We start from the raw sequence: 16,273 nt of genomic DNA on the forward strand, positions 1-16,273 counted from the left end.
TTCTAGAGTCAAAATTAACATGATTTTGGAGGAACAGTTACATCAATCTCCTTTCTCTAATTTTTCATTTAAAGTCCTGGGGGAAAGGAGTAGGAGAGAGCGTCCCTACTCTCAAGATACCCCACTATTCATTTAACTGGAAATGAGAAGAGGTGGTGATGCTCCCACGTGCATTTCAGCCAGTTCCACTAGATGGCAACATGGTCAGGGTGTGCTGGTCTCCAAGGGTGAATCTTACCAGCAACACAGAATCTAGAAGCTCCCTCATGCCCCTCCTGTTCTTGTCTACACTTATTCCCTTGCCTCCTCTTCACTTTTAGCCTGGCTATTTTCAACCAATAATGTACAGTCCTCTCAAATGGCTCATGCTTACTCACTGAATGCATCTGATTTAATCTCTCCAGCCTCGGAGGCTAAATGTATGCTGCTTCTTTCTGCCAAAGTACGTAACTTGCCCTCCCTTTGGAACTCTACCCAAAACTCACTTCTTTCACAAAACCCTCCCAACCAAACCTGGCTCTGATCCCAACTGTAAATATGCCATGATATACAATCACAGACACATAACTATTTTTATATATTGGGCAGAACGTGCCTATCTACATATATAAAGAAAGTAGACAGACAATCACATGCACAGCTCTGGGCACCTGGTAGGCAAATGCACATTTAACATAGATGATGTGCAGGTGACCACATTCCATGCAGCAGAAGAAGTCATGGCTGCCAAAGGTTCAATTAACGGGCCAAGAAAATAGATAGACTAACACCCACCTATGTCTCCCAATTTCTAGTTCCTTCCTAGGATTCAACTAAAGTTCCAGAAAAACTTTTGAGCAGAAAAATTTTAGATAAACTTCAACAAATATTACGCATAGACTTGAACAAAAGTGTGCAAATACCAATATAACTCTAAGGGGTATTTCAAACACTCTTTATTTCAATCCTTGAAAACTTTTCCAATTTGCCTTAAAAATAAAATTAAGTCTACTTGTAGCAGCATTAAGTATGGCTGAAAACAAGCCTAAGCTACATTTTAAAAGTACAAAAGGCCTTATATACGGGATAAAGTTGTTTATTGGCTGTTAGAGGAAATGGGAGCAGCAATATTCTGACAAATATCTTCACGATGGGAGAATAAAAATAAACACCCTGTGTTGGCAGGTCACCACACAGCGTGACCGCCACTTGCAGACCACTGCGAATCAGAGCCATCTTAGGGTTAATAAACACACGGGAAATGTAAAAAGGAGAAAGTTTAAGGGAAAAAGCTATCTAATCTTCTTAGAGCCCCATTTCTGAAACATTTCAACCTTTCATTTGTTTACAAATGAAACTGTCTACACAAAAACTTCAGATGCGATTTTTTCCACCCACCATAATCAAACCTCCCTCAGCTTAACACGGATTCTCCACACCGAGTCACAGCAAAAGAAAAGCAGTGATTTGCTGGACACAACCACTTTAAAGCCGCAAGCAAATGTTACTCCCTTGTACATGGCAACACCATGTTACTTAGTCATCTGAATATTCCGCCAGATTCCAACGAAGACATTACATCCAACTTAGTCCGAGGGCAGTTTTAACTCACCTAGTTTCAGCATGTCCTCCCTGCGTCAATCAGACGGACAGCTTCACAGCACCTTGGTAGAGTCGCACAGACTGGAGGAACATACACAGCTATCCTGTTGCTATGTATTCTATGGCATCTGTATCGCCTTCAGGAACAGTAGTCCTCCCCGAGAATAATTCCAAAGAATTTATGTCGTCCTTTTGAAAAATCCACCAGAAGATTACCAAACAAACGCACAGAAGACACTAGTCAACAACAGTCACCTCAAAAGTTGTCTTGCTTGTTATTCTGGGAGCTGGGTTTCGTCACCTGTGGTGGAATGCACTATGTAGCCTTTAACTGTGAATCCCGAGCGGTCTCCACGTCCACAATGGGGATGGACTGGTTGCTGCCTGCACTTGCCACCTGAAAACTATGGCTACACAGAAACACGGGATTACCTGTGATAGGTGTACAGGAGACACTTTCAAAATCAAGCAGAAACAGGAAGTCTAACGTTTCAACATGCTAGAAAAGACGCACGATACTTTAAAAAAAAAAAAAACTGAGCAGCTCCAATCATAGATGCCTGGAAAAAAGAAAATTAAAAAAAACCCATCTCATTCCAACCTGGCTAGTAGAAACATGAATGCCTATTAATAGCAGTACTGCTTAGAGGTGTTCCAATTCTCAGGAGAACTAGAGAATACAGTTGGGGCAACGTTGCTGCTTAAAATGACTAGCCTTTTGCTTTTGAAGAGAATATAAGGTTTTTACAATGAATGTACATGTGACTGTATCCAGGGACACACAATACACACATGTACATACACACAGATATATGCATTATAATATCTAATAGTCTCTTTAGAAGCTATGTATTTACCTGGGCATTTGACAGTCATCATCACCCCCAAATCTTTCCCTTATCCATCCCCACCGGGTAAGATTCTGCCAGTCCCCGAGGTGCACTTCAAGAGCAGCACCTCTATGATGTCGTTTCCTGAGGATCCCAATGAGCTATGTAGGATCTCAGCCTCTTCCTTTAACCCTCACAGTACCTCATCTGAGCTTTTTTTTTTTTGAGGAAGATTAGCCCTGAGCTAACTACTGCCTATCTTCCTCCTTTTGCTGAGGAAGACTGGCCTTGAGCTAACATTCGCGCTGATCTTCCTCTATTTTATACGTGGGACGCCGACCACAGCATGGCTTTTGCCAAGTGGTGCCATGTCCTCACCCGGAATCCGAATCGGTGAACCTGGGCTGCCAAGAAGCGGAATGTGCACAGTTAACTGCTGCGCCACTGGGCCAGCCCCATCTGAGCTTTCTTGGTTAACACTTTCTGGGTATCTAATCACAGTTGTCCTTATATTATCTTTGGTGGCATATCTATCTTATCCTCCACTACCTGGTAAGTTTCTTGATTTGATTTTTATCCTCTGTAGCAATAACACTCTGCCTTGAGCCTACCAGGTACTCAGCAAAAAAGATACCAAGTGGAATGCAATGGACAAGTGCTGTGGAGTCTACTAGGCTTGGTTCAAATTCTAGCTATGCTACTTTCTGGTTTTGTAGACTTGCAAGTTACTCTACCTCTGTGAACAATTTTATTTTCTGTCAAATGAGAGTAATACCACCTACCTCATAGAATTGCTTTCAAGATGTAAAGAGAACCATGGGAAGCAAATAACATATTGCCTGATGCACAGTGAGTGCTCAAATAGCAATGAACATTATCGTTGACCTAAATCAAAATCAAATGCCTACTACGAATTTGGGGAGGAGGCTAAAAGAGATACCAAATCAACATCAATTTGCAAACATAGGTTTCCTATTTTCTTTAGCCTACATTATCACGTGGTTAACTCATAATGGTTTGAAGTTTATACCTTAGAAACCGTCATTTTGCTTTCCTTCATGTTATCTCCCCAAATTCTGACCGGCCCCTTAATGCTATGACAACTTCATCAGGGACTAAGGGTCAAAGAAGATGCTAAGAGAAAACTCCTCCTGGAAGCGCAGGATTCTAAACCACAAGGACTTCCCAAACACTGACTCATTGGCAATTCCAATGGTAAGTCACAAAGTGTAAAGAGCAGAATCTTACATCTAAACAGAGGAAGTGGTCTCTCACATTTCCTTAAAATGTGGCCTCAGTGGTAGCTGCACGGCTGGGTGGCTACCAGGAACCACTCCGTCCACTAGCGCTGGGAGAGGATGGAGCAGCACAGTGAAGCTGCGGGAAGGGAAGGCTAGAGGAAGAGTCGTACAGCATTACATGAAAACAACGGCCACCATGGTGGCAGAGCCCTCACACATGCTGCACCGCAGTCAGGGAGGCATCAAGATGGTGCTGACACCAGGCCAGGGCAGAGAAGGCTGCAAGCATTAGAGCCTCATGAATCATTTGAGCACCTCCGCACACAGCAGGACCAATTCCTGATTTTTGAGAGAGCTCTCCAACAATGGGGGAATAAGAAACAACACATCTGGATAGACTAAAAGTCATGCAAGAGGTCATTTCCCTATGACATTCCTCCCTTTTCTCTTATTTAAGCTCAGAATGCCCAGGTCTTACAGGCTCAGATCTATTCAAAGTTTGCTGTTTTTTAAAGCAGTCCCAGCAGCTGTAATTATATATTCTTCTCATCCTACTTCATTTGGGAAGAAAGAAGAATCATAGACAGAGATCAGGGAGATTTGTGGAGCAGTCAGAACTCACAGAATAGCCTTATGTAAAAAAATATCTAACTCTCTTCAGTTGCTTTTGTAGACATGAATACAGCTCTCTGTACCTCCCGAGGACTTGCAAATTAGGACACTTTCAGGAGATTGAAGGATCTACAGCTGTGAGAGTCGCCCACTGCAGAGGCATCACCCATGCCCTGAGGTAGGGAGGAAGAGGAGGCAGGCGGGACGTCTAGCCCTAGACACTCTGCCTGGTGGCCCAGTGACTGAGGAATTTGTCCACATCCAGCTTTGTTAAGGCAATATGTGCTCAGGATCACACGTAGCTCTGTCTTTTTCTGTTGAACACAACTCCACCACTGAAGCAGGGTGCTCCTCAGCACCCCAACACCCTCAAACCACTGCCCTTAGGAGTGCAACTGGCACTGCCATTGACAGAGACACTCTGGAACTTCACCATGACGCTAAATAAGCCGTCGCTAGGGAAGTCTGGGCCCATCTTATCTGGTACCTTCCTCTTCATCTATCTACAACCACATGATGGTGGCTACTTGAAAACCAGATCGTCCTCTTGGGAGCACAGGCACACTATATTATCTAGGCGTCTCAGAGCAAGGCACTATCACTTAAATCATCTCACTATCCCCACACCCAGGGAAAGTGGGTGGCGATCCCAATTCCCAGTGAGACTGACATAGCAAAAGAGATTAAGCAGCATATTCAACAGGGACCTGCATGCTGAGGCAGGGCTGAGAAGAGAAGGCACGAGACCCAAGCTCTACCCTCCCAGAACAATCTCCAGAACATACACTCTCTGGCCTAGTTTCATCAACTGCTTAATACACACCCCAAGAAAATATTTCCTTTACAGCCACCCACATCCTTATCAGCAGCATATTCAACAAAATCACCAGAAGAATGATGAAATGTGTGCCTGCATGAAAAAGATACCTTCATTTGGTTTTTCTCATCTGATTCCATAGCTTCAGAGAGAGAACTGGAAACGTCTACAGAACACCGTGACCTTCATGCTCTGGCATTCCCAAGACGCTCCCTAGTCGCTAGTGCACAATACCGCCGCTGACAAGAGTAGTGCTGTTTGCTTCCTGTTCAACCCTCCCCTCTCCCCACTGGTCCTCTCTGGACCCTCTTCTTCTGCCTTCTCCCAGCCACCCCTCCTCTTTCAATGGGCTCTCTAAAACCATGGCCCCAACCGGAGCCACCTCCTCGATTTGACTTGCTTCTTTTTGTCCCTCTCCTGTCCTTCAAGGAGGAAAGAGTCAGTGGCGAAGCAGGAAGGCAGGCAGGCTGAGGGGAAATGACTCCAGGAGACACAACGCCTGAGAATGGCAAGGTGCTCCAGAGGATGTTCTAGATGTTACCACAGAGACGGCAAATGGTGAGACTCACCCTCTCTCACCCAAGGAGGCTTTGCCACTGCAGAGGAGTACGTGGTTCATGTCTAGACAAGGGTGGGGAAATCCCACTGGCTGAGCAGCCGCTAGCTGCTGGGCAGCACGCACGATGATTTCCCTACATTCTTCTAGTCCTCACCAAAACCCTGGGGGTGGACACAACTATCCCCAGGTTACACATAAGGGAACTGAGCTCCATGAATTTAACACACCTGCTTAGAGCAAAGCTAGGATATGAACCTAGGTGTGTTACTCTACATCTGTTGGCTTTTTTCTCTTAATATCCTATCATGAAAGAGTCCCTGGTTCACCAGAAAGAAAGCACAAATAGAGGACTGCCTGGAAAACAAAAAGAATATCTGGAAACCCACCTTTAAAGGCCAGGCAGAGGTGAGTTAAACAGCGTGAAGAGGAGCTGCTGGGACCCAGTGTTGGCATCAGAGATAGGGCTGGGGTGGAGACTTCTCAAGTCTGTCATCATGTCGGCTGCCATGCACAGCCTCCTCCCCACAGGGCTGCACAAAAAAATCAGTGTGGGAGGCAGACCTTTCTATCACATGTGTGTTTCTATGTTTTAAGTATAAATTTTATAAAATGCTACTCAGAAGCAAAAAAAAAAAGGCTGTCTTTCTCTTCGCTCTTAGAATCACCTAATTTTGGTGTCGGTAAGTCCTCTGATATTATCTAACCTCATTTCACAAGCAAGGAAAATGAGGCAGCCCAAGGAGGAGGAAAGGCGTGCCCAGAAATCACACCGCTAGCTGGTTAGCAGGGCAGCTGCGGTGAGCGCCGGCTCTGAGGACTCCAGAAGGAGTCTTTATGTCCGTCTTCCTGAGATGCAGGCTCAAATCTCTCTTCACACTTGCACCACCAATAAAAACACTAAATCAGCATTTACAAAGCAAAGAAACGCTGTGCGCCTGCTGCAATAAATACACTGGCACTTGGATGTGGTTTATTTTCTGCTGAACTGAATACAAACCGAGTCCTGATGTTTTACAGCATTCTTCCATTGCAAACCTTCATGTAAAACTGAACGTGATCCCAAGCAATAAAACACTAAACTAATGAAACTCTCTACTTGCCAAGAAAAACTCTCCAATTGCAGAGTAAATTTCTCTATAAATTTCTAGAATTTCTTGTTAATATACAACATATGATATTTCCCAAGCTGAATTCCTAACCCTCCCTCCATCACCAAACCTGGTCATTTTTCACTCTGTTTTAACCTCTCTGGATCCCATCAGCCCCCTGTCACCCATCATCACTGATTCCCCTCTTGGTTTGGATGGTCTCTCATTCACCAAGTGCTGCTGTCTTTCCATCTGTGCTCCTCCCTTCTCATTGCCATTTGGATTCTGTGAAACCCTTTGCTTTAAAGGTGGCAGAAAGTGGCTTCTTGAAAAGACAACTTTCCAGAGAATGCCTACTCTCCATTCCCCCTCTAGAGGACAGAGAGCTTTGTCATTTTGTAGTTTTACTTATGTGGCTATTTTCAAACCTAAATTTAAAATAATAAGAAGAACTTTCAGAAACTTTCCAATTTAGAGAGCAATCAGAAATTATAGCATGTCGGGGCTGGCCCAGTGGCACAGCGGTTAAGTTTGCAGGTTCGGCTTCAGTGGCCCGGGGTTCGCCGGTTCAGATCCCGGGTGCAGACGTGGCACCGCTTGGCAAGCCATGCTGTGGTAGGCGTCTACATATAAAGTAGAGGAAGATGGGCACGGATGTTAGCTCAGGGCCAGTCTTCCTCAGCAAAAAGAGGAGGATTGGCAGCAGATGTTAGCTCAGGGCTAATCTTCCTCAAAAAGAAAAAAAAATGTAAAAAAAAAAAAGAAATTACAGCATGTCTTGAGTAAAGCTTCCCTTTGATTTTTTCCCTCAGGAAAAACAAACATCAGTTTTGACCATTTGCAGGGGAAGGACAAAGTGTCACCCAGTTCTAGGCCTTATCCCATCAGTACCCAGAGCCCCCATGCTCAGGCACCCAACAGTCAGCACCTGTCCTCCACCGCATCCTCCCCAGTCTAGCAACTGAACAAGTTTACCTAACAACAAGCTGACATCAGACAAGCCCCTTCCATGTGCTGACTGGGGAGCAGGCACTGCCAGCAAACTACTTCTCATCCCCTGTAGAGATCTGAGAGCCCCGCTTTCCCTTCCCACTAAGCAGTCCCACACTTACACATGAGGAGGGGGCCATGGGAGCCTGGAGTCTCCTGTCCTGTGGTGTATTTCCATCTCCCCTCCTCTATCTTCTCATCACTCAAGAACTTTCAGGACAAAGGAGAGCACATGGGCTAGTTTAATCTAGAAAGCTCACTCATACGGCAAAGGGGTGGGCTAAAACTAAATTCATACACTTCCCTACCCCAAAACACTTCTCTTCTGGGCTCCATATTTCACCTTCTCATCAGTAATTCACACAAGAAGCCTCAGCATCATTATGAACTTCGCTCTCGCCCTGCCAGCCACCAAGTTCTCATGTTTCCTCACCTCTGCTATGCCCCTTCTGCCTTCCGCTTCGTTCCGGCCCCATCACCCCATCCTACTTTGGGCTTCATCCTCTAGCCTGAACTTCTGGTTCCTTTCGCTTAGTTGCCCTCAAGGCACATCTGAAAGCACAGCTCCGTCACCATAACATCACCATCTGTGCCTAGAACGGAACTTAAAAAGTGCTTCCACATCCTCACTTTACCACGTCACTCTCTGATGAGGAATGTGCAATGCTTCCCAGCTGCTCGTGGATCAGAGTCCACACTGTCAGCACCGGAGTTAAGGGGTCCCCAGTCCTGCCCCAACTGTGCTTAGCACTGTCCTACTTCTGGGCCTCTGCTCCCCCACTATGCTTGGCCTCTGGAGTCCTTTCCACCATCATCAGCTACAAAACACTGCCAGTCTCCCAAGGCTCAGCTCACACGAGGCTTGTCGTGATGCCTGCAGCCCACACCAGCTCCCACTACTCTGTCTCCCTACGCCACTCACAAGCTTTCTTACAACATTTAGCACATCACTCCAAGAGATAGCCATTACCATACACATCTCGTTATCCCCACTACACTACACATTCCTAGGTGACAGGGAGATTTCCTCATTCATCCACCAAAATTAACCCACATTTATCCTGTACCTACTGCATGCTAGGTGTTGACATAGGTGCTGGGGACGTGGTGGAAAATAAAATACATGAACCGACATTAAATGGGAGAAAGAGATGGCAGCCAAGTAAACACATACATAAAGGACAGATTGTGAGAGGTGCCAGGATGGAAATGGACAGAGGGTCCTGGTGGAGACCACTCTGGCAGAGGTGGTATCGCAGGTGTATGCCCAGAGCCAGAGGAAGAGCAGGCCGGGCAGTGGGAAGAGCAGGTGCTCCAGTCTGAGGTAGGACAAGCCTGGCACGCTCCAGGGAAAGGAGCGGAAAGGGGGCCAGTGTGGCTGCAGCGCTGGAAGCACGGGAAGAAAAGTGTGGGAAGCAGAGGGGAGTCAGGCAAAGGCCAGAATAGGGAGGATTATATAGGACATGGTCAGAAGTTTGTATTATATGGTGGGAATGTAAAGCAGGGCAAATGCCTGGGAGGCAAAGTGGCAATAAAGATCAAAACCTTAAAATTCTACATGCCCTTTGAAACACTTCCAGGAATATATCCAATGAAACAGAGACAAGTGCGGACAGCTGCAGTGCAAGGGAGCTGTGGGGTGCTATGATAATGGTGACGGCTGCAAACAGCTCCACTGTCCAAGTGGGGGACCGGTTAAGTGAATTAGGGTGCAACTATATAATGGCATGAAACACAGTCTTTAAAAATGATCTCGTAGAATAGTTAAAAACATGAGAACTCTTCACAAAGACTACAAAGCAATACATAAAAGAACAGAAAATAATTATATTAAGTACTATATAATTTTTGTAGAGAAAAACTATAGGCATACAGAAAAAGCTTGGAGTGATATTCACAGTATGTTTTTTTCCTGGGTAGTGAAATTAAGGAGTACCTTTTTTTTCATTTTTCGTTTTTTTTTTTTTTTGGTCAAATTGTAGCTGATAAATACACTACACAAGCATGTGATACTTTTTTATTAAGGAAAAAAGCTTTTTAAAAACCTGTGAGTAACAAGAAGGTATAGCAGAGTGGACATCCTACGAGATCACAAAATATACAGAGGCTGCTGATTGAGAGATGGCTAGGGAAATCTTCTGTCTTCTTAGGGAATCTTGAAAGCCAAATAAAAAAACAAACCATAAAAACTCCCTAGAACTTAGGGCAGGAAGTGTGTCATTCCTTTCTTGCTTATCCCTCTGACTCAGCACTGACTGTTAGGCCCCTCTGATCCTTGTTCTGAAGAAGTTCGAGATAGGAATTCTGAGAGGATGGAGACTTAGAAACCTCACCCAGGAGCTCCCAGCCCTGAGGGTGAAGTGTGAAATGCTGACCCGGATCTTCTAAGGAAACAACCTTTCCCTGTTCCTTAGATTCACTACAACTGAGAGCAACAGTCCCCCTTATATTATTACGCGTTAACCATGCGTACATTCTTGTCTACTTCTTTTAAATAAAATTTACCCCTCAAAACCTACATATACTCTTGTGTTCAAGCCTTCCTCCCAAAGAGGTTTGAAAATTTAATAAACAGTTCAGACAAGTCACAACAAGTCTCAGGGATTCCGATCCTGGCTAAGCATGCCCAAGTTGAAAAAGTTCACTGCAGAGGCCCATTCAGCCAATCTGCCTCCCTGCTCGGCGCTCGGTCACAATGGTAGTTTGGTTCCTACGTCCTGTTTGGCAGGCTCCTAAGCTCGGCACTCAACAGTCCCTCAAGGAGCACAGATTGAAAGTGATTTGCTAGCAGAATCCCACATATTTCTTTTAGTTTCATTTTTAATAATCCCCTGGAAATTACAGAGCTGAGGGAAACATATACACAGGACTTTATAACAGAACAGAAATTTTGTATGTGCGTGTGAGGAAGATTGGCCCTGAGTTAACATCTGTTGCCAATCTTCCTCTTTTTGCTTGAGGAAGACTGGCCCTGAGCTAATATCTGTGCCAATCTTCCTCTGTTTTATGTGGGATGCCACCACAGCATGGTTTGATAAGTGGTGCACAGGTCCATGCCTGGGATCCGAATCTGCGAACCCTGGGCGGCTGAAGCACAGCATGCAAACTTAACCACTACGCCACTGCGCCGGCCCAAAAACAGAAATTTTTAAATTTTTTACTTATTTTTATTTTTTAATTTTTCGAGGAAGATTAACCCTGAGCTAACATCACTGCCAATCTTCCTCTTTTTTGCTGAGGAAGATGGGCCCTGAGCTAACATCTGTGCCCATCTTCCTCTATTTTATATGTGGGACACCTGCCACAGCACAGCTTGACAAGGAGTACATAGGTCTGCGCCCAGGATCCAAACGAGCATACCTCAGGCCATCAAAGCACAGTGCACAAACTTAAACGCTATGCCACTGGGCCGGCCTCATATGCCAGGTCCACATGGGTTCACTGAATACTTTTTTTTTTTTTTTTGAGGAAGATTAGCCCTGAGCTAACATCCACCACCAATCCTCCTCTTTTTGCAGAGGAAGACTGGCCCTGAGCTAACATCTGTGCCCACCTTCCTCTACTTTATATGTGGGATGCTGCCACAGCATGGCTTGATAAGAGTACATAGGTCCACGCCTGGGATCCAAACTGGCAAATCCCGGGCTGCCAAAGGGGAGCATGTGAACATAACCACTATGCTACTAAGATGGCCCCAAAACAGAAATTTTTGACTCTGGAAGACTTTAAATTTTTAAGGCAAATTAAATCAGAATGAGGACACTGAAAATTACAATCCAGGGCCACTGCCTTCTCACATTCATTCAACAAATATTTAGTGAGGGCTCACTGTGCCCCACGGCAGCCCCTAGGATAAATGATAAACAGGGGGGCCAGAGGAGGTCTGTGACGTACTGGGGAGGTGGGCCGGGGGTATGGAGTGAAGGAGGCAGATACTTCCAGGAAACTCCAACAAGTACAGTTAGTTTGAGAACAGGTTATAAAGGATCTTATAAGCCCTGTTTTAAAAGTTTAGACTTTATCAAAACTCCAGTGAGGCATCTTAAGCTGGGGATGATATAATCAGATGGACATTTCATAAAGATCAAAGCAGCACAGGAAGCCAGACTGGTGTGTGGGCGGGAGGAGGGGGCATGTGGCATGTGAGCTGTCCTTGAAGTCTCTAGTTGGTGGCCATCCTGTGACAAGCAGTGTACAGATTCTACAGCTCTTTAATAGGAGAACTGATAATATTGGCAATTGAGTGCAGGTATGGGTGAGGTAGAGGAAGAAGCCTTCCAGGTTTCTAGATAGCCAACTGCATGATTTACTCAGGGGAAAACGGGAAGAGAAGGTAAGTTCAGCTTACTACACATTGAATTTGAGTTGCCTGTGAGATATCCAAGTACTGATGGACACTTTACAGCTGGACATACAGGTCCAGACCTTCGACAAGAAGATGGGCTTGAAACACAAATTTGTAAGTCATTACCATGCGGAGAATCTGAAACTTTAGGAATGGGGAGAAGCACCAAGAAAGAGAGTGATATAAGAAGAGCAGAGAACCCAGACAGAGCCCTAAGAAATATCAACATTTAAGGGAGGGACAGAGAAGAGAAAGGAGACTGAGAAGGAACAGAGAGAAGAAAGAAGAAAATGGGGAGAACGGATTACGAAGGGCAAGTCTGCAGGCAGAACACAGGAGCAGCACAGACGTGCACAGAGCAGTCAAGGAGAAAATGGCAGAGTGTCTATCCACCTATCACTGAAATGCCAGAGGGGGCCGCACTTCTTCCCCACCCCTCTACAGTTCTGGAGTTATCTGTGAGCGGGCAGAGGCCAACTGGGAGGCAGCGGAAGAGAGCAGGTTCTGAGATAGACTTAGCAGTAGATCCTGACCATGGCCAGCATGGTCCGCTCAGGGGCTGGAAAAGGGGCCAGAAAAGGGACCGAGAGCCACGGAAGAGACAAAACGCAAAGTTCTGGGAAGTCGAAAGTATTTACTGGTCATCTACTATGTATGGGCACTGTTTAGTGCTGGGGATACAGCAGTTCTAGCGAAACAGCCAGAAAAACGGGATGTCAAAGAGAGATAAATGCTGTGGGGGAAAAAATAAGCCAGAAGGAAAGGATAGAGTGACCGGGAGAGGGGCGCCTTTTGGATGGGCCTTCTCCTGGGGTGACATCCAAGCAGAAACCTGAGAAGAGTACGGGAGAGAGCCAAAGATCAAGCTGGGGGGAAGGGCCTTCTGGGCTGAGGGAAGGGTGGGTGCAAAGGCTCTGAGGCAGGAGCAAGCCTGGAAAGTTTGAGGAACAGCAAGGCAGCCAGTGTGGTCTCATAGGAGTGGGAGATGCTGCGGGTGGGAAGAGATGATGCTGGAGAGTTGGTCCGGGGCCCCTCAACGCTCACAGTGTACCTCATGGTAAGAAGTGCAAACTTTATTGATTGTGACAGGAAGGTATAGGAGGGCATAGAGCAAGGTAACGACAAGGTCTGAAAGGTTTTATAAGAGGACTCTGACTACATAAGGAGAAGTGGCTGAGGGGGGCAGGCAAGAGCACAGGGAGTTCAAAGGCTACTGTGATCATTGAGAAGAGAAATGGTGGTAGTAGGAGAAGTGGTGAGAAGTGGGATATACATATTTGGAAGGAAAATGGACAGGACTTGCTGTTGAATTAGCTGTGGAATGCTGAAGGAATGAGAGGAATCAAGACGCCGCTGAGGCTTTCAGCCTGAGAGCTATGTATACAAACATGTGGACCGAGACGGGCAAACCGGGGGGAGCAGCAGGTTTGTAGGAGCAGGAGGTAGAATCAAGATGCCTATGCCTAGGGGAAGTGTAAAACAGACAACAGAATAATCAAATCTGGAGTTTGGAAAAGATGTGTTACATACATTAGTTTGGAAGTCATTAGCTAGCTAGTATTAGGTATTTACTCTGTGGGACTAGGTGAAATCACCTGGATCCCCCATCCTGACTGCACACTGGTACACCCAGGTAACAAAAAGAAAAACAAACAAACAAAGCAAAATTTTAAAAACTGATGCCCATGAGTCTTCCCTGAGATTCTAAATTAAGTAGACTTGAATAAGACCTACCCTCCTCTCCCCCGCCGCCTTTTTCATTTAGCAGCCCAAGCCAGGGTAAGAACCACTGCCCAGAGACTGTGGGTAAGGAGACGAGAGGCAGGGCCTGAGCCCTGGGGCACTTCAGTACCATCAAGGCCCTTGGAAGGAGGAATTACTAAGGGAGGGGGAAATGTGGGTGTGATGCCCTGGAAGCCAAGGCAAGAAAGTGTTTTAAGAGGGAGGGACGAAGGATGTGGAAAACTGCTGAGGTTGAGGAAGATGAGGATGGAGAAGTGGCCAAGGGATTTGGTAAAATAGAGGTCTCCGGTGACCTTAAAAGGAATGGTTTTGGAGGAATGGAGGGGTGAGGAAGAAGGGAGGAGAAGAGACCACAGGCAGAGACAACTCGTGTGGGGAGTTTTGGGGAGTTCTACCAGAACAGAGAGCAGAAAAATAGGGCAAGAGCTGGAAGGCTACTTTGGATTGAGAAATTTTGTTTTTCATTTTTTAAGATGGGTGCTAAAAAGGCATGTTCTGTTGCTGATGGGGATATTCCCAAAAGGAGAAAGAAAGTGATGTTTAGAAGAGGAGGTATAATTGAAGGAGGACTTGAAGAAGCTGGAGAGAAAAAGCCATTAGGGACCCTGAACTAATGAATCTGGAATTCCCCTTCAAATGCCAGATGTCTTCATTTTTTTATTTTTCAGGGGATGTAATATGTCCTAAAAATCGCAGAACGGCTAGACGAGAATGGAACTTAAAGATCATCTAGTCCAACATCCACTCCCAGTCCACTGCTGGCATCTCGTGTCCCCTCCCATTTGTGGTCTTCCTGACAACCTCCTTTGGGAGTGAACTCCTTCACCTCTTCACTCCATCTACTCCCTACCCCTCACCAGCCCAGGGCTCGTGATCTCTTTGGACACCTTGAACTGAGCCAGAATCTGTTTTCCTGTATTTCAATCCTCTGGCTCGGGTTCCGTACCTTCAGGATACACAGAACGTGTCTAATCCTTCTTCCATGGCTTTCAAACATTTGGAAACTATTAACTCTTGCCCCACCTTGTTAATCCTGTACTCCCCAAACCAAACCAGTTCTTTTTACATGTATGGACAAACAGGTCCTCATTCTAAGGAACATCTACACAGGGGCTACCAATTCACCTAGTTGTTCTTGCATATGATGAGAATGTAGACAAACATATTGGAATAAAAGTTACACCAATATATATTTAAATAACCCAAAATACCCTGTTCCAAGAAACCAGAATGGTCTCAGGCTATTTCTATTTCAAGGTTTGGGCTTGATGCATTCAGTCCTTAAGCACTAATTTAATTCTCTTCATCCCCATCCTGCCCCCCAAGCCCAGCAGAGGTCAAACCCCCTCCCAACACACACACTCACACACCACATCCACACACTTGCTCAGACTCTCAGGAGAACATCTGACCATTTATTATTAAGCACATCTGTTACTAAGCATACCTTGTCATGGTTCTCATGACAATCAAGTTTTTAGGAATGAGTCTCTCCACCGTAAACTTGGATTCATTTTCTGCAAACTTCATACAACAAAACTCCAAGGTCAAAAGAAAAACCTGAATGTTTAAACATCTGAAGAGAACTTTTTAAAAATGCAATTATAAATTAAGTTGAAACACAGCTACAAAAACCAGGCTTAGATTAAAACCAAAGTACCCCTTGGATTACGGAGTCATTGCTAAAGCTCAACGAAGAAAGAGGGTATGTTATTCCAACACAGAAGTGTGGAACATTCATGCCAAATATTACATGAGCTGTTATTCTTCCAGTCTTAATTTAAAACATTCCAACTATGAGGTGTAAAAGGGACCCAGCACACAAGAGTATTGGCTTAGTGCCTCAAATCACACTAAACTAGGCTGAAACATTTTTTTTTTTTTTAAGGAAGATTAGCCCTGAGCTAACTGCTGCCAATCCTCCTCTTTTTTTCTTTTTCTGAGGAAGACTGGCCCTGAGCTAACATCCGTGCCCATCTTCCTCCACTTTATATGTGGGACGCCTTACCCCAGCATGGCTTGCCAAGCAGTGCCATGTCCGCACCCGGGATCCGAACAGGTGAACCCCGGGCCGCTGAGAAGTGGAATGTGTGCACTTAACTGCTGTGCCACTGGGCCAGCCCCTGAAACAATTTTTAAAGCCATTATAGTCATCAATGCAAAGTGCACATAGTAAGCCCTGAAAGATTAACCAAATGGATAAACTGCCTTACATTAGAGTCAAAGGGTTCATGCAATAGCAAAAAAAAAAAGGAAGGAGAAAACTGAAAAGCTATTATAAGCATAACCCCAGATTCATATACATGAATTTAATTCTAGTAAAAATGTTGATGTAGAGCATTAAACATACTACTTGAAATATATTTAAAGGGACAAATTAAAAAAAAAAGAATTGGCAATCAATCACTTGCATAAGATCAACGAATTGAGAGCAACTTCAAGAGCTATAAATACCTGCTTTCAATAA

At 45.1% G+C, this 16,273-nt stretch overlaps 1 protein-coding gene across 8 annotated transcripts in view; it reads right to left on the reverse strand.

The window, feature by feature from the left end:
• Positions 1-16,273, reverse strand: part of TNFAIP8 (TNF alpha induced protein 8) — a 111,557-nt gene that overhangs the window by 60,652 nt on the left and 34,632 nt on the right. For 2 of the 8 annotated variants that reach the window (XM_070233205.1, XM_070233209.1), the window contains one exon: positions 1,592-1,770. The exons of 5 other annotated variants lie outside the window; for them this stretch is intronic. In XM_070233205.1, coding sequence (XP_070089306.1) covers positions 1,592-1,604 — 13 coding nt within the window. In that variant the 5' untranslated portion in view covers positions 1,605-1,770. Of the gene's footprint in view, positions 1-1,591; positions 1,771-6,026; positions 6,338-16,273 lie in introns of those variants that run through there. One more of the 8 variants, XM_005599493.4, reaches the window with a different exon arrangement.

The sequence above is a fragment of the Equus caballus genome, chromosome 14 (assembly GCF_041296265.1).
Source record: "Equus caballus isolate H_3958 breed thoroughbred chromosome 14, TB-T2T, whole genome shotgun sequence".
NCBI classification, from domain to species: Eukaryota; Metazoa; Chordata; class Mammalia; order Perissodactyla; family Equidae; genus Equus; species Equus caballus.